Raw genomic sequence first — 18,761 nt, 5'->3', positions numbered from 1 at the left:
AATGTCCTGTGCTAGTGAGACAGGTTGAGGTTTCCAGGTAGTAGCAGCCACAGAGAGGTTTTTGGTTGTCAGAGATTTTAGTGCAGAATAACTACAGGGGGGTTTGAGAGAAGGGGTTGCAGCCTCCCAGCACTATGGCCTGGAGTAGGTTATGTTCGGGCCAAAGTAGTTGGTGTTGGAGGGGTGGTGAGGATAGTGGTGTATAGGGTTAGATGGCGGTGCAATTTCATTTTCCTTTTCTCGTGAACAAATGTGCTATGCACTTTCCAAACTGTGAACGGCAGTAATACGAAACATAGCGTCGAGTCCACCCGAAAGCCCCGCACAAAGAAGAAGAGTAACGTCAGAGTTGGGACGTCCCAAGGATCCCAGGTAGCATCGACCCTAGTGGAAAAAGACCAGACGCGGTAGCGCCATTTTGAACTGACTGTGAATGGCTGGTGTTGAAAGGACTTGTCGGGGAGGGTGCGCGAGTGATTGAGCAAGCCGGGAGAGGGAGGAAAGAAAGACAAGCAGGAGGGTGGCCCGCAACGTCTGTCCCACTATATAGCGCCATCATTTGAGAAAGACCGCTTGCACGAGTCCATACCCGGCCATACAAGCCCGGGAATCCCACTCGCCATGGCAGGTAACGTTAAATGGAAAGCGTAATGTTAACTAGCTAACTGATAAGACATCTAGCTAGCTACCGGTGGTAATAACGGAACTGTAGCTAGCTAGAGAAGTCTAAATATAGCATTGTAATATATATATATAGCTAGTTAGTTGCTAACGTTAGCTACGAAATATACCGGCGGTAATGACGTTATATATAAACAATACTATATTTAGACGTATCTGTAAGTCTAGCTAACTTAACGTTAGTTAGCAATTAGTTAACTAAGTAAGGTAACTCATGACATATCACTGGCCCTGAACCAATCATCCTCACTGGGGTCCTAGCTCCACGTTCCTCTCACACATCATAACTAGCTAATATGCATCGCTGTCATTTCAAGCTAACTGTTAGTATTATACTGTTGCTAGCCACAGCTATACCATTGTAGCTATATTATATACTATAGCCAACTGTCTGAGATGAGTTGAGTTAGTCAGGCAACCAATTATTGTTAGTCAAGCTAGCTAGCTTGCTAAATTATCCAGAAAGTGATGGTACTATCGCGTTAGCTAACTAGCTACTGGTAGCTTGCTAGGCCTGTGCGCAGCAAGCTAACCTAAACTTTGAGGGAGACACCGGTGGCATTTGTGAGTTTCCTCTGTCCTGCATTGTGGGATAGCAAGGCTACTGGTTAGTTCACGTTCTCGAACCACCATTTCTATATGATGTCTTGCAATGGAAGGCTATCTTATCACATTTAGCAGGTTCGCCAGTCGCCGCAGCCTGTCGAGTTGAGCGGGAGTCATGATGTGAAAGATGAGTGGATGATGACTGGCTTCTTCTGAACAGCACCTTGCACCTGTACGATGTCCACCTTTAATACCCCACCACCATCATGGATTAAGCCATGAGTCACAGTTGAGTTTTACAGCTGGATATAATTCAACTGGATGTGGGATTTGATTTAATATTTACGTTTGCTTGAAAATGAAGGTTACCAACACAATATAACTTCCATTTCTCTCAGAAGGAATGCTAGGTGTGATGATAAAGACCTGGCTGAAATCAATCTAATGCAGAGTGCATCTAGCTATGACTCAGATTATGCATGAGATTCAGTGTAGGCAGGGTAAACTCGTTTTGGTGATTTCTGCAGTGGTGAACCGTGACTATAGGACCTAGGCCTTCAGAGGGACCAAAAATCTAACAATACATTGTATCTAACAAAATAATCAAGAAAATAACAAAAAACATAGCTTCACTTAATGCGCCCAACATATCTGCTGTAGTCGGACCATTCTAGTTCTATTGAAGGTGGAGCAATAGTTTTTGAATGAATCAAACAGGCCTGGCCGTGCTTCGGACTGCCGCACACAGAGACAGAACCGGCATAGACACAACGTGAAGCACAGCATACAATAATGCACTGTTTACACAACTCATGATAGCCAACACCACTATAACACCATCACCAAAAGGGACAACAACAGTGTCACATCATAGGTGACAGGCTAATGGTGCTGAAAGAACAGTGACCGTAATACTTGTGCACTCCATGGCACTGAAGGAGAGCTAATTTTGGTCAAACACATAGACACGACTGATAGACAGGCTGCAGCAGTCACACACAGCATCAAATAATGTTAAAGAATAAGCAGCCCATTCACTCTAGTAGGCCCCATGAAATCATAACAATACAAAAGCACAACTATTTCATGTCCAAAATGAAATGAACCTCTTATGGACCGACACCTCACCAATATCCAATGGTAGCGCCTGGCGCGAAATACGAAAAACCTTAAAAATGCTTTAATTTCAATTTCTCAAACATATGACTATTTTACACCATTTGAAAGATAAGACTCTCCTTTATCTAACCACATTGTCTGATTTCAAAAAGGCTTTACAGCAAAAGCAAAACATTAGATTATGTCTGGAGAGTACACAGCCAGAAATAATCACACGCCCATTTTTCAAGCTAGCATATATGTCACAAAAACCAAAACCACAGCTAAATGCAGCACAAACCTTGATGATCTTCATCAGATGACACTCCTAGAACATTATGTTATACAATACATGCATGTTTTGTTCAATCAAGTTCATATTTATATCAAAAACCAGCTTTTGACATTAGCATGTTTTGTTCAGAACTAGCATACCCACCGCAAACTTCCGGTGAATTTACTAAATTACGCACGATAAACGTTGACAAAAAATATAACAATTATTTTAAGAATTATAGATACAGAACTCCTTTATGCAATCGCGGTGTCCAATTTTAAAATAGCTTTTCGGTGAAAGCACATTTTGCAATATTCTGAGTACATATCACGGCTAGCTATTTTGACACCCACCAGGTTTGGCACTCACCAATCTCAGATTTACTATAAGAAAAATTGGATTACCTTTGCTGTTCTTCGTCAGATTTCACTCCCAGGACTTCTACTTCAACAACAAATGTTGTTTTGGTTCGAAATAATCCATAGTTATATTGAAATAGCTCCGTTTTGTTCGTGCGTTCAGGTAACTATCCGAAGGGTGACGCGCCGGCGCGTTTCGTGACAAATGTCAAAATGTTCCATTACCGTACTTCGAAGCATGTCAAACGCTGTTTAAAATACATTTTTATGCGATTTTTCTCGAAAATAGCGATAATATTCCAACCGGGAGACGTTGTATTCGTTCAAACAGTGAAAGAAAAAAATTGAGTTGTCTCGTGCACGCGCGCACCAGTGTCATTGTCCACTCACAAAACCCCTGCTGTTTTTCGCCCAGAGACTGCAGAGCTATCATTCCACTTTCTGGCGCCTTCCTAGAGCCAATGGAAGCCTTAGAAAATGTCACGTTACAGCAGAGATGCTGTATTTTTGATAGAGAGGCTACAGAAGGACAAGAAATGGTCAGACAGGGCACTTCCTGTATAGAATCTTCTCAGGTGCTGGCCTGCCATATGAGTTCTGTTATACTCACAGACACCACTCACAGACACCATTCCAACAGTTTTAGAAACTTTAGAGTGTTTTCTATCCAAATCTACTAATTATATGCATATTCTAGTTTCTGGGCAGGAGTAGTAACCAGATTAAATCGGGTACGTTTTTTTATCCGGCCGTGAAAATACTGCCCCCTATCCCAAACAGGTTAACAAACCAGCTATTACTTCCCATTGCAAATACAGTTGAAGTCGGAAGTTACATACACTTAGGTTGGAGTCATTAAAACTAGTTTTTCAACCACTCCACAAATTTCTTGTTAACCTGTTATGGCTAGGGGGCAGTATTTTCACAGCCGGATAAAAAACCTACCCGATTTAATCTGATTATTACTCCTGCCCAGAAACTAGAATATGCATATAATTATTAGCTTTGGATAGAAAACACTCCAAAGTTTCTAAAACTGTTTGAATGGTGTCTGTGAGTATAACAGAACTCATTTGGCAGGCAAAAACCTGAGAAGATTCCATGCAGGAAGTGGCCTGTCTGACAATTTCTTGCCCTTCTTGATTATCTCTATCCATTACAGAGGATCTCTGCTGTTACGTGACACTTCCTACGGCTCCCATGGGCTCTCAGAAGGCGGCAAAAAGCTGAATCGTGGCTTTGCAGGCTCTGGTTGAAAAAAGTAGCGCGTTTGGGTAGTGGCTGGTTACAGTACTGTGAGACTCAGGCTCGTGCCCGCGTCGACAGAATGCTTTGTTTTCTTTCGTCTGTTTACCTAAACGCAGATTCCCGGTCGGAATATTATCGCTTTTTTACGAGAAAAATTGCATAAAAATTGATTTTAAACAGCGGTTGACATGCTTCGGAAGTACGGTAATGGAATATTTAGAAATCTTTTGTCACGAATTGCGCCATGCTCGTGACCCTTATTTACACTTCGGATAGTGTCTTGAACGCACGAACAAAACGCCGCTATTTGGATATAACAATGGATTATTTTGGACTAAACCAACATTTGTTATTGAAGTAGCAGTCCTGGGAGTGCATTCTGACGAAGACAACAAAGGTAATCAAACTTTTCTAATAGTAAATCGGAGTTTAGTCAGGGCTAAACTTGGTCGGTGTCTAAATGGCTAGCCGTGATGGCTGGGCTATCTACTGAGAATATTGCAAAATGTGCTTTCACCGAAAAGCTATTTTAAAATTGGACATATCGAGTGCATAGAGGAGTTCTGTATCTATAATTCTTAAAATAATTGTTATGTTTTTTGTGAACGTTTATCGTGAGTAATTTAGTAAATTCACCGGATGTTTGCGGGGGGTATGCTAGTTCTGAACGTCACATGCTAATGTAAAAAAGCTGGTTTTTGATATAAATATGAACTTGATTGAACAAAACATGCATGCATTGTATAACATAATGTCCTAGGGTTGTCATCTGATGAAGATCATCAAAGGTTAGTGCTGCATTTAGCTGTGGTTTTGTTTTTTGTGACATTATATGCTAGCTTGAAAAATGGGTGTCTGGTTATTTCTGGCTGGGTACTCTGCTGACATAATCTAATGTTTTGCTTTCGCTGTAAAGCCTTTTTGAAATCGGACAGTGTGGTTAGATTAACGAGAGTCTTGTCTTTAAAATGCTGTAAAATAGTCATATGTTTGAAAAATTTACGTTTTCGGATTTTAGAGGAGTTTGTATTTGGCGCCACGCCCATCATTGGATATTGGAGCAGGTGTTCCGCTAGCGGAACGTCTAGATGTAAGAGGTTAACAAACTATAGTTTTGGCAAGTCTGTTAGGACATCTACTTTGTGCATGATACAAGTAATTATTCGAACAATTGTTTATAAACAAGATTATTTCACTTATAAATCACTGTATCACAATTCCAGTGGGTCAGAAGTTTACATACACTATGTTGACTGTACCTTAAAACAGCTTGGAAAATTCCAGAAAATAATTTCATGGCTTTGGGCAAATGTACATAATTTGAGTCAATTGGAAGTGTACCTGCATTTCAAGGGCTACTTTCAAACTCAGTGCCTTTTTTGCTTGACGTCATGGGAAAATCAAAATCAGCCAAGGCCTCAGGAAAAAAAATGATACACCTCCACAAGTCCGGTTCATCCTTTTGGAGCAATTTCCAAACGCCTGAAAGTACCATGTTCATCTGTACAAACAATAGTACGCAAGTATAAACACCATGGGACAAGGCAGCCGTCATACCGCTCAGGAAGGAGACGTGATCTGTGTCCTAGAGATGAGCGTACTTTGGTGCGAAAAGTGCAAATCAGTACCAGAACAACAGCAAAGGACCTTGTGAAGATGCTGGAGGAAACAGGTACAAAAGTATCTATATCCACAATAAAACTAGTCCTATATCAACATAACCTGAAAGGCCGCTAAGCAAGGAAGAAGCCATTGCTCCAAAACCACCATTAAAAAAAGCCAGACTACGGTTTGCAACTGCACATGGGGACAAAGATCGTACTTTTTGGAGAAATGTCCTCTCGTCAGATGAAACAAAAATAGAACTGTTTGGCCATAATGAACATCGTTATGTTTGGAGGAAAAAGGGGGAGGATTGCAAGCTGAAGAACACCATCCCAACCGTGAAGCACGGGGGTGGCAGCATCATCTTGTAGGGATGCTTTGCTGCAGGAGGGACTGGTGCACTTCACAAAATAGATGGTATCATGAGGGAGGAAAATTATGTAGACATATTGAAGCAACATATCAAGACATCAGTCAGGAAGTTGAAGCTTGGTCGCAAATGGGTCTTCCAAATGGACAATGACCCCAAACATACTTCCAAAGTTGTGGCAAATTGGCTTAAGGACAACAAAGTCAAGCTATTGGAGTGGCCATCACAAGGCCCTGACCTCAATCCCATAGAAAATGTGTGGGCAGAATTGAAAAAGCGTGTGCGAGCAAGGAGTCCTACAAACCTGACTCAGTTACACCAGCTCTGTCAGGAGGAATGGGCCAAAATTCACCCAACTTATTGTGGGAAGCTTGTGGAAGGCTACCCAAAACGTTTGACACAAGTTAAACAATTTAAAGGCAATGCTACCAAATACTAATTGAGTGTATGTAAACTTCTGACCCACTGGGAATGTGATGACAGAAATAAAAGCTGAAATAAATCATTCTCGCCACTATTATTCTGATATTTCACATTCTTAAAGTAAAGTGGTGATCCTAACTGACCTAAAACAGGGAATTGTTACTAGGATTAAATGTCAGGAATTGTGAGAAACTGAGTTTAAATGTATTTGGCTAAGGTGTATGTAAACTTCTGACTTCAACTATATATTTTATTACGTTCCTCCCACTATCCGATGATCTGAAGTTTAAATGCAACAATGTTTGTCATGCGCTGTTGAAACTACCACAACTCAAAAACCAACTCAAAATATTTTTACCTCACTGGTTTGATGACAACCTGCAGAACACAGTCGGCTACGTTTTGGAATGATACAGGTTCACCAAAACAGAAAGATCACCACAACACTTTATTTTTTCAATCACTCATCGATTATCATGTTGAAATAAATTATGCGAGAGGGGGGAGATGAGGTTGCGCATCCTTTTAAAATCAACACAGCAACAAAAAAAACACAATCTGAGAATACTGTGTACATCACTGGTTGATGGACAATTTTTAGAAGAGAGCTAGCTACATTTTGAAGTATTGCCAACGCGGTAACTGTAACGCAACACTTTTTTTTTTGTTAATCAGTTCCATGGACACCAGGGTGAAATCAATAGAACAGGGAGCAAACTTTTGGGGTGTAGCGCAGTTTAAATAACTATTTTCAAAGTCCACATGGTAACTTGGAATAACCTATACATGGTTGGAATGGCAGTTTTTGATTTCAGGAGGCTGCCATCACGGAAAATGTAACCAATCTCTTTTTCTGTTAACCTCAACAAATCACGACCCGCCATAGGATATCAACAGTGACAACGGTTGTCTGCTCATAGTTTGACTGTCAAATCAGTGTGTTGGCTGGTGGCCCAGCACGTATTTCACGATCAATAGTACAAAACAAAATATGTTGATCTGTTTTAAGCAACTGATCTTATCATTGTCACCAATCTGAGGTTAAAAAGGATGTGTAATTCGATCTGGTCAAAGCAAATTCACAGATTTTTTACAGTGATATTTCTCACTAGTGTAACCATTTTAGAAATAAATAAATCCTCTTATGCACAATTTAACTGGGCACTCTAGAAAGAACTCCCCATAGTGACTGTGCAGCAGCCCATTCATTCGACTTCCCTATTCAGTGTGACAAAGTAGACAGCGCTCTAAATATAGACCTGTCTGCCTTCCAGCATGTATTGTAAGTTAGCCAGCTAAATAGGCCTTTGCAATGCCTCTCTTATGATGGAATTAGGGCTGATCAATTTATATTGAATTAATTCGGATTCATGTTTTGCGCGATATCCCAAATGCCTGTATCACAAGAATCAAGTTTTTATTTAGTATTTTATTTTTTATGAGCGATTTATGTCCTCTTGTTGTCTTTTTGGTCTCATCTCCTTCGCTCCTTCTATGCTGTGTGCACCTTCCCATTTACACCGGAGATCTGAATATAATGACGAGATACTAATGTCTCCGCCCTAACAATCGGAGTCGTTGTCACAAAGGCTGGAAGGCTGGCGACAAGCTTAGGTCCAAAATAAACCCATATAAACGCATTGGGCTTATTTTGGACAGATTTTGGCAGTAGTGAAACCTCTCGCTTTGCCTCTTCCTCTCTGTTTACACACACACAGACACCAAGCCCCTGCCACTCACACCAACAAAGTTGAGTGATTTCTACTTCTTCTCTGACAAGCGGTTTCAACTCGCTATTTGCTTTTGAGGTTTGGTCCAACAGAATCAGTCATATTAACACCAAAGCACACTGAGAAATTATTTTACTGAAATAGAGGAAGTTGACCTTTCTAACGATACCTTTTTATGTTCCAACTACTCAAATAGCACTCCGAGATGACCCTACTAAAACAGGAGTATCATTGAACATTGATTCTGGAAAATGAATGCTCAATTGGTTGCGTGTTGCATTGCGTTACCGTGTAGCGCTAGCATCATTTTAGCCAAAGACTTATACTGTCTAGTCTGTGTTTTATAAATGTGTAATACGCAGCAAACGCTATTTTATTAGGAATTGGCAACTTGTTCTCATTCTGCAAAATAAGGTAGGCTACTTGATTTCAACATCGGAAACAAAGTGGACAGGCTAACATCCTTTTCAGATGGACAGAAGGGTGTGTTCATAACAATTCAACTGTTATGCCTTTTTTTAAATAGCAAGTAGTTGGCAACTTGAAATAAAGATTATCTGGCTATTCACTAGCATGTGGGCTTGTGCCTGAAGTTGTTTGAAACCTGTGTTGATTTTCTATAATTTGTGCTACAAGAAGTTAGTAGTTATTAGTGTGAATGCATAATGCATGGTTCTGGTTACATTTGTAACAAAAAGGGCATTTTCATGGCAGACATGAATGCCAGATCAGTGATTGTTGCAGAAAAGTTTATATTTACCCTAATTTCACAAGCTCTGAATTCATTAGATTATTGCTGACTGTTTGAAATGTGGTGTACTTGACCTTTTAATTGTACAACAAAGCTTATTTATTAAAAAAATTGCCAATAAATTTGTAATAATCTAGATATGATTTCTAGGCTATATCGCCCAGCCCTAGATGGAATAAGTTATTACTTGTTGACAGATGGCTCTATGGTGCTTGTATCACGATTTTCTGCAGAGGCAGATGACAACCTAATTTAGCATACTAACCACATTTACAATTGTGATCACTTGTAGTCAGCCTAGTAACATGCTATATGTTTGAGGGTTCTGTAGTTCACTCACCCTTTTTCATGGGGCCTAATATCAGAAAATAAACCAGTCCCATTGCCTTTTATCGATAGGACATTAGGCTTCACCCTCTGCATTGAGAACCTCATTGTCATAACCGCTCCTCCTGCAGTTATCACACACCCAACCAATCTACACCCCAAACATATATTTGTATGGACAAATCTAACCAGTTCCATTGTGCAATGAAATAAATTATTACATGTGGAAATGTACAACTCAACCTGTTTCATTGTGCAATGCCAGTTTTCAATCAAGTACCTGTCAGGACTAGTTATACTGTACCTGTATTAACCCAGCAAGAGAGAGAGATTTTGATATTGACACATTTGAGACTGGCTATGTACAAATCTTTTTGGAGAAAGTTATATTTCTGATCTACAGTGCATTTGGAAAGTATTCAGACCCTTACATTTTTCCACATTGTGTTACGTTACAGTATTGTTCTAAAATAGATTTTTTTTTAAATCCTCAATCTACACACAATACCCCATAATGACAAAAACAGGTTTTTCGAAGATTTTTTTTTTTATTACAAATAAATACTAACTGCAATATCACATTTACATAAGTATTCAGACCCTTTACTCAGTACTTTGTTGAAACACCTTTGGCAGCAATTACAACCTCAAGTCTTCTTGGGTATGACGCTACAAGCTTGGCACTGTATTTGGGTTACTCCCATTCTTCTCTGCAGATCCTCTCAAGCTCTGTCAGGTTGGATGGGGTGGGTTGCTGCACAGCTATTTTCAGGTCTCTCCGGAGATGTTAAATCGGGTTCAAGTCCTGGCTCTGACTGGGCCACTCAAGGACATTCAGAGACTTGTCCCGAAGTCACTCCTGCATTGTCTTGGTTGTGTGCTTAGGGTTGTTGTCCTGTTTTAAGATGCACTCTGGAGCAGGTTTTCATCAAGGATCTCTCTGTACTTTGCTCCGTTCATCTTTCCTTCGATCCTTACTAGTCTCCCAGTCCCTGCTGCTGAAAAACATCCCCACAGCATGATGCTGCCACCACCATGCTCCACTGTAGGGACGGTGCCAGGTTTCCTCCCGATGTGGCCCTTGGCATTCAGTTCAGTCTTGATTTCATCAGACCAGAGAATCTTGTTTCTCATGGTCTGAGTTTTTTAGGTGCCTATTGGCAAACTCCCAAGCTGTCTGTTATGTGTCTTTTACTGAGGAGTAGCTTCCGTCTGGCCACTTCTCCCCCGATTGCTCAGTTTGGCCGAGCGGCCAGCTCTAGGAAGAGTCTTGGTGGTTCCAAACTTCTTCCATTTAAGAATAATGGAGGCCACTGTGTTCTTGGGTCCTTCTATGCTGCAGAAGCTTTTTGGTACCCTTCCCCAGATCTGTGCCTCGACACAATCCTGTCTCGGAGCTCTACGGACAATTCCTTCGACCTCATGGCTTGGTTTTTGCTCTGACATGCACTGTGAACTGTGGGACCTTAGACAGATGTGTGCCTTTCCAAATCCTGTCCAATGAATTGAATTTACCACAGGTGGACTTCAATCAAGTTGTAGAAACATCTCAAGGATGATCAATGGAAACAGGATGCACCTGAGCTCAATTTTGAGTCTCATAGCACAAAGGGCCTGAATACTTATGTAAATAAGGTATTACTGTTTTTTTTATTTTTAATACATTTGCAAACATTTCTAAACCTGTTTTTGCTTTGTCATTATGGGGTTTTGTGTGTAGATTGAGGGGGAAAAAGATTTAAGGCTAATTTAACAAAATTTGGAAAAAGTCAAGGGGTCTGAATACTTTCCAAATGCACTATATTATAGAAATATCGTACTGTAGTAGTATTCCCCCTGCCTTGACCTAGTGTATGTTGTTGGACCTTTTGACATTAACAGCTGTTGATCTTGAGCTGTGCCTCGGTGCCTGCGAGTTGTATCTCCAAGTGTATTGTCAATAGGCTGTGGAAGTATAGTCCTAGGCCATTGCTGTTAATTTTTACTGTATTGTCTGTCCGTGAAGTATGATGTTATTAAAGACAAATTGGCTTATTGCACGAGATCAGACCAAGACAGTCATAGAATGACCTTCTGAGACTGTCTACACATTTTCTCACTGCAATGGTCAGGATACAGGCTCCCCCCTCTCTTCTAAACTCCTTTTCCTGTCAGATTTGTAACGTAAACCGTCATGCAATATCTTGATCCGTAACTGTCATTCGACCATTTCAGGAACTGGAGGTGGGAGCAATGACGTGCAGTGGTGCTTCTCACAGGTGAAGGGTGCCATTGATGATGACGTGGCCGAAGGTAAGAGCCCTTACTCACATTGGTCATAGCAACAGTGGTACTGTACAATGGCAGTACTTGTTGCAGAATCATCATGGAGTCCTAGTAGTTGTTAATCATAGTAATTTATTGTAAACTATTGTGCTGGATAAATCCTAGTCAATGAGACACGCTCGTCCACTTATCTTGCATTCCCCCGCGGTCACCCATGTCTCCTAATCTCCCTAAATATTACACTGCTATCCTTGCAGACAGTCCAACACTATGTGCAAGAGTGGCTGCAAAGTTTATTTCTGACAGTGGCTTGCTTGCTTGCTGCTGTCTCTTGTTGGCTTTTGTCCTGTGGCCTCTCATGCTGACAGTCTGTCTGAACATTCAGCAAAGGTGCACTGTACGCCGAGTTGCCAAGCAATTCTATCCTCTACTGCAAATCCTCAGACCTGCCAACCTGCACGCGTTTTGCGTACCATGGCTGTAATTTGAGGTCCTAGTACCCTGGTATGAAAAATAACCTAAAATACGAAATAATAGGCTTCAACTTGGCACATTTTTGTATTTTGACAACAGTCTGAAGTTGGAACTGAGCCAATCGGAGGACTTGGGCGAGGAGAAAAAAAAACTCTTAACTCTCTGCTCCCCCCCGGAGTCGTAGTATTATTTTCCTCCCTCATGCTGGATGGCAGCTCTCCACTTCGTCCGTTGACACCATTGATGTGTGAGGAAAATGGTAGTGAAAATGGAGAACGAACTTTTAGCAATAAACATATTCCAACATTTTATGTGTTAGTCAGCCACTATTTTGTAGTTATGTGCTTATCTCCTTAGGTAAGGCGTCATTAAGACGAAGGTAGTTAGCTACAGCATTTCGTAAACTAGGCAAACAGTTTCTTGCCGGCACATGTTTTGATCCCCGCAACCATAGTAGGAGGAAGCGCATTGACTAGCAAGGAAGTGCGTGTTGTTGTGGTAGTTGAGTGTTTGTTGCTACGTGGTAGAAAACAGACACGGCAGAGAGCTGTTCCACTAATATCGCTCTTCAGAGAAAGTAATGTCAGGCTGTTAGATTAGTAGGCCTATGTATGTTAATTAATCAGTTCTTGATCTGACCTCTTGATATAGCCATATGTTTTCATTTTTGCCATGAAAAAAAATATTGCAGTACTGGTATGTCACAGCCCTACTTTTAATTTGAATAATTATACACCCTACATTTAACCTAGAAAAATGTGTCATTGAGACCAACTTAATTTCAGTTAGGATCCAACACTCTACTACGGTGTTGGCTACAGTGTTTGATATAATGTAAGACTCTAGGTTTCAGAAAATCGCAGTTACAGGTTTTTGAAAAATGCTAAATGCTCGACCTCCTCCCTACCCAACCTTAGGGCTACATCACCACCACCCAGTCCTAGGGAGAGCCCTGATTGTACAATGAAACATATTTCTGGTTTGCTGCTGAAGAGCAGCAGATTACCAAGTATCTAGAAGTCTATAGTCTACCATTCCTACTAAGCCAGTGTTCTGCCAACAACATTATTGGGCTAATAAAGGCGCATTTGCCTGTGATTTGAGCAGTGTGGGTGTCGCGCTCCGCCGCCGTGGGGTCTGCCTCTGGGCTGAAGTGTTAGGTCTGAAGAAGTTGACCTGATTCACTGTATGCACTGCTCCTGGTCGTAGGTCAATCTCTTAAGGATTTAGTGTGTGTGTTACTCTGTAGACTGGCACTGGGCATATGTATGTGTGGTAAATGGGGGGGGTGTCAGTCAGGGTATTGACAACGTGGCATTCAGCCTCCCCCATCCTTACACGCGATACATACACTCACCCACATACCCTTGGCCCCAGGGTGTTCAGCCCAGACAATGGCCTCCTGCTGCAACCTTTCTCGGCATTGTCTTTCTGCTCCAATAGGCAACAAAGCGTGTGTGTGTCAGCCTCTGTCTAAAAAGCCTCCATACTGCTGTTGGTGTAATGTGTGCTGCGGCCTGTAGAAACTAGGTTACCGATCATTGTGTGTCTGCTTTGGATGCGTTCACATCCTCAGTAGAATACTATGGCCTGCCTCAACTCATCCAGGCCTAAGACTCCAGCTCTTAGACATCAGACAGACTCCCAAACTAATCCAAGGCCTGTAATGCTGACATGCTACCTGCCCTTGCATGGATACAATCACCTGAAATTCCTTAAGTGTTGGATAGAAAATGATAGTGGCCTAATTTCTTGTTTTCCTGACGTTGTTCAGCCGACATCATATCTACTGTGGAGTTCAACCACTCAGGAGAGCTGCTAGCCACAGGAGACAAGGGCGGCAGGGTCGTCATCTTTCAGCAGGAAATAGAGGTATGGCTGCCTGTCTCGAAGTTTAGTTTGAATTCAAAATCTGCATTATTAATTCTAGTTGCGTTTGAATGAAAAGGAGGTGATGAGGAAAACAAAGCAAACATCTTCCAGCCATTCCTCTGCCTTTCTCCATCCCTTACTCCATATCCTCTTTTCCTCCTCCTAACAGAATAAGAGTCAGCCACAGTGCCGCAGTGAGTACAATGTTTACAGCACTTTCCAGAGCCATGAGCCCGAGTTTGACTACTTGAAAAGTTTGGAGATTGAGGAGAAGATCAATAAAATCCGCTGGCTGCCCCAGAAGAACGCAGCTCAGTTCCTGTTGTCCACTAACGGTCAGTCAGTTACCTTCACCTACAAACAGCCAGTTCACTCTCTGGTGAACTTTTGTACATGGATGACATCACATCACCAAGCTTTGTTTGGCTGTTAAATATATTTATTTAGTTGTCTGTTCTGATTGGCAGACAAAACTATAAAGTTGTGGAAGATCAGTGAACGAGACAAGCGACTGGAGGGCTACAACCTGAAAGAGGAGGATGGACGCTGCATCGACCCCAACACTGTCACTGCACTTCGGGTACCTGCTTAGCTAGCTGATTACATGCCAAGGGCTATAGTATAGAGAGACACTTGTTGTCACTGTGTGGGCGTTGCCCATACTCATGGATCCTCACCCGCTAACTCTTCCCTCTGTGCCCTTGCAGGTGCCCGTGTTTAGACCTATGGACCTTATGGTGGAGGCGAGCCCTCGAAGGGTGTTTGCCAACGCCCACACCTACCACATCAACTCCATCTCAATTAACAGTGACCATGAGACATATCTATCCGCAGACGACCTGCGCATCAACCTCTGGCACCAGGAGATCACTGACCGCAGCTTCAGTATCCTCAACCAGCTGTTACTTATAGGGGGGGGGTGTGTGTGTGTACCACCAGTTTATCCATAATACCTTCTCAGTAGTTGTTAGTCCCCCTTGACTCTAGCCCCTCTAAGACATTGTGGATATTAAGCCAGTCAACATGGAGGAGCTGACAGAGGTGATCACAGCAGCTGAGTTCCATCCTAACCAGTGCAACACCTTTGTCTACAGCAGCAGTAAGGGCTCCATCCGCCTCTGTGACATGAGGGCATCAGCGCTATGTGACAAGCACTCCAAACGTGAGTACCTATGATCACCAGTCACTTAGAGGCTTCAGCATCAACCTCTATATTAGGGGCTTACACATTTGACCAATGGCTTGAATGAATTCACATCGCTGCTGAGGACAGATGTGGGAATGGCTTGGAAAAGGCTAGCTAGCACAGCAACATGCACTTATCGCTAATAGCAGTTTATAAATGAACGTTACCTCATCTCCCCCTCCAGTGTTTGAGGAGCCAGAGGACCCCAGTAACCGCTCCTTCTTCTCTGAGATCATCTCATCCATTTCGGATGTCAAGTTCAGCCACAACGGACGCTACATGATGACCAGGGACTACCTGTCTGTCAAGATCTGGGACCTGAACATGGAGACCAGGCCTGTGGAGACGTTCCAGGTGAGACTGGTAGATGGAGTGTGGGGTGTACCAGGTGGGACTGGCAGAGGGGGGGTGGGGACATACCAGGTGGGACTGGCAGAGGGAGTGTGTGTGCGGGTTTGAGGTTGGGGAAAGTCAATAGACTTGGTAGTTTATGTGTGCATGCATGACTGTAAGTCGCTTTGAATAAATCTGTCAGATAAATGGCATATCATAGGGTGTCAATCAAAAACGCATATTTTGACCAGTGGGTAAAATATGTTTAATTATGTAGATAATTCTCTAAGAAAACCAATGGTCCAAACCTCACCCCTCTATAATAACCCAGTCAAAAATAAGGAAAATTGCACAGCATCGCGCCAGCTAGGCTGGATGCTGTGTGAGAATTAAGCTACCAGACAGGCTCCCATTGAACTCATCTTTGTTCTTGAATCCGCATTGACATAAAACAATATCGAGGTAATATGGATATTGATTTTGAGACGTGACATGTAGTATTTTCATATGTTAGTATACACTTTATATTAATGTGAACATTAAAAACAAGCGTATCTCTGTGAAATGTCAACGTAGCACTGAAACAAGAAATCTGCACCACTCTGTCAGCAGAGCTCTGTGCTTTTTATCAGATGTATTAGGTTCCAAAATCCAACTATGGATACACTTAATGAAATGTAAGAGCGAGACCCCACTGAACAATTCAGAACATGAATAATCCTATTTGTCTTGGTAAAAATGCATTTTATAACATAAGGAAGTGAAATTTAATCACCAAAGTGTGTTTTCACCCACTCTGGGCAGAGTGGGTTGACACCCGATATATTATTATTTTATTTTTTATCAGAGTGTAGGTTTTTATCAAGGACTGACCCACCTCATTTTGTTTATGAAGTTTCAGACAATGCCCACTAGAGGGTTCTCTAAGATTATGTTCTTGCCGGACTCCTGCACTATCGCACCTTGAAAAAATTTGAACCCAAACAATGAGTTTTGCTTTGAACTTATTTAATGGTGTTGTAAGCCATTTCAATCATCTTAACCAGCACATTCTAAATATTTTAATCAAAATGACCCTCCTAAATACCCAGTGTTGCCCCCTGTGGTGAACTCTGAGCTGAGGTTAGAGTATGTGACTCTATGTTGATGACCTGTCTGTCTGTCTCCATGGCAGGTTCACGAGTACCTCAGGAGTAAGCTGTGCTCGCTCTATGAGAACGACTGCATCTTTGACAAGTTTGAGTGCTGCTGGAACGGAAACGACAGGTTAGCATTGCCAAGTTCTCATTGTATTCATAAATGACAATAACAAGCCCTAGGTTCTTCATTTCTTGTTTTAATCCTCTCCCTCATTTCCCTCTACAGTGTGGTGATGACAGGCTCGTACAACAACTTCTTCCGGATGTTTGACCGGGGCCAGCAGCGGGACGTGACCCTGGAGGCTTCCCGGGAGAGCAGTAAGCCACGGCAGGTCCTGAAGCCACGCAAGGTGTGTGCCGGCGGGAAGCGGAAGAAGGACGAGATCAGCGTAGACAGCCTGGACTTCAACAAGAAAATCCTCCACACCGCCTGGCACCCCCAGGACAACATCATCGCCGTGGCAACCACCAACAACCTCTACATATTTCAGGACAAAGTGAACTAGATGTGCCCGTGAAGGCAGACATGACATCCACTACCTTCAGCCTCTAATTTTAGTCCAGGACAGTGATCGAGTGACACCAACGTCGCAGTCAACAACAACAAAAAACCTGTCATTGGACAAAACAGACTATGCCATGTTTCCAGGTGTGGAAAACTGAAACCTCATTCTTGCCCACCATCAGCCTCTGTGGCACAGTGACACGTCGCTCAACTTGTTATTGTTTCGGTGATGTAGTGCCAATTTGTGTGCCGCCCGCCAAGTATTGTCCCACCCAGCCCATCCCCAGGGCAACATGGGTAAAGAACACCATTTTATATGTATGTCTGACAAGCACACTTTTTTTCCTGATGGTTAGAAAAATCAAAACTCACCTAGAACCATCCCTACCCCTGTTCAACTCCTCTCATTGTCTGGTGCCATAGTCATGTTTTTTTATTAGTCAACTGCCAAGCTATTCGCTTTTTGTTTTTAATTCAATTGCAAGAACTTGAGTTTTTATTTTTGTTCGTCTTCATAGTTGGAAAGGAAAAGGCGCAGTGCTTGCTCATCGTTAAATGATTTGTTTTATTTAAGCAAGGTTTAAAGATGAACGTTTCGGCCTTCATCATATCACATATTTCTTCATGTGCACGCACAAAAAATTTATGCATACACAGACCCAATAGGACACAAACTCACACTTATTGAAGAGCCTAGCTGTCTCTCAAAGTTGTTGCTGCTGTTGGTGGACTGCTGCACCTCAGAGGAACACTTTAAAACATGTACTGAGAGCATGTTGTATGTATGTATGTAGTGTGACTGGTCCTTTCTGCACACACTACTAGATGCACAACCAGTCTGTCTGGCCCAGTGAGGACTCCTTGCTATTGCTGTGAGTGGACCAGCAGGCTAAGGCTTGGGAGAGAATTGATTGAGTCTGGGAACCAGAGTTCTTGCTGTGTCTTGTTCTTTTTTTTTTCTGTTGACGGTTTTCTGTTGTCAAAGAAGTGCTATAGGTATCATACTTGATCTGTATCATTGTACTCCATTAGTATAACGCAAATGACATATTGAAACGCTATAGATGTGTGTAGCGTTTTAAGCCGGCATTTCGTGAAGAACTGCCACCATAAGTGGCTAGGTTCAAGGAAAATTCTGAATCTGAGTACCCATTACCATGCTCTAATATGATCTTGCTCATCAAGCCTGTCTACACCAGTGAAATTTGAAGGTTGAAATCATGATGTTTGACAATAATTACAAATACAATCCAACTGTTGTAAATCTACAATGATGGGAATAAAGTAAATACCTTTTTTTTATATACTACTGTGTCACACCCTGGTCATTACATTCTGCTTCAGAATGGACTATATTCCTGCCATAGTCTGAGGATGACACCCCTCTGTTGATAACCCCCCACATGGAAATAGGAGTACTGACTATTTATTCCCCAGGGACATGACATTCTTATACAAGGACTTGTATATGTGCACCTTGGGTACATGCATATGTGCACATTCTCAAATTAAAAGGGTCTTTCAGTTCTTGTAAATATACAGATGCCAGTAATTGTGAAAGTAGTGAACGCC

At 42.0% G+C, this 18,761-nt stretch overlaps 1 protein-coding gene across 1 annotated transcript; it reads left to right on the top strand.

The window, feature by feature from the left end:
- Positions 1 to 365: 365 nt before the first annotated feature.
- LOC106563219 (serine/threonine-protein phosphatase 2A 55 kDa regulatory subunit B alpha isoform) lies at positions 366 to 18,495 on the top strand. The gene is made up of 10 exons (XM_014128578.2): positions 366 to 628; positions 11,630 to 11,707; positions 13,929 to 14,026; positions 14,196 to 14,361; positions 14,494 to 14,606; positions 14,734 to 14,911; positions 15,024 to 15,188; positions 15,397 to 15,566; positions 16,720 to 16,811; positions 16,911 to 18,495. Exons 1-10 carry the CDS (start codon positions 622 to 624, stop codon positions 17,188 to 17,190), a joined length of 1,347 nt encoding a protein of 448 aa, XP_013984053.1. The 5' UTR covers positions 366 to 621; the 3' UTR covers positions 17,191 to 18,495.
- The last annotated feature ends 266 nt before the right edge of the window (positions 18,496 to 18,761 follow it).

The sequence above is a fragment of the Salmo salar genome, chromosome ssa11 (assembly GCF_905237065.1).
Source record: "Salmo salar chromosome ssa11, Ssal_v3.1, whole genome shotgun sequence".
Classification (NCBI taxonomy): Eukaryota; Metazoa; Chordata; class Actinopteri; order Salmoniformes; family Salmonidae; genus Salmo; species Salmo salar.
The sequence above is the reverse complement of the archived record's forward strand: the minus strand, read 5'-3'. Positions and strand labels throughout refer to the sequence as shown.

Bases quoted from the DNA above. Each gene is read 5' to 3' on its own strand.
- LOC106563219 (XM_014128578.2), top strand. The intron at 15,189-15,396 runs GTGAGTACCTAT...CTCCCCCTCCAG, and splicing joins ATGTGACAAGCACTCCAAAC to TGTTTGAGGAGCCAGAGGAC. The intron at 15,567-16,719 runs GTGAGACTGGTA...TCTCCATGGCAG, and splicing joins GGCCTGTGGAGACGTTCCAG to GTTCACGAGTACCTCAGGAG.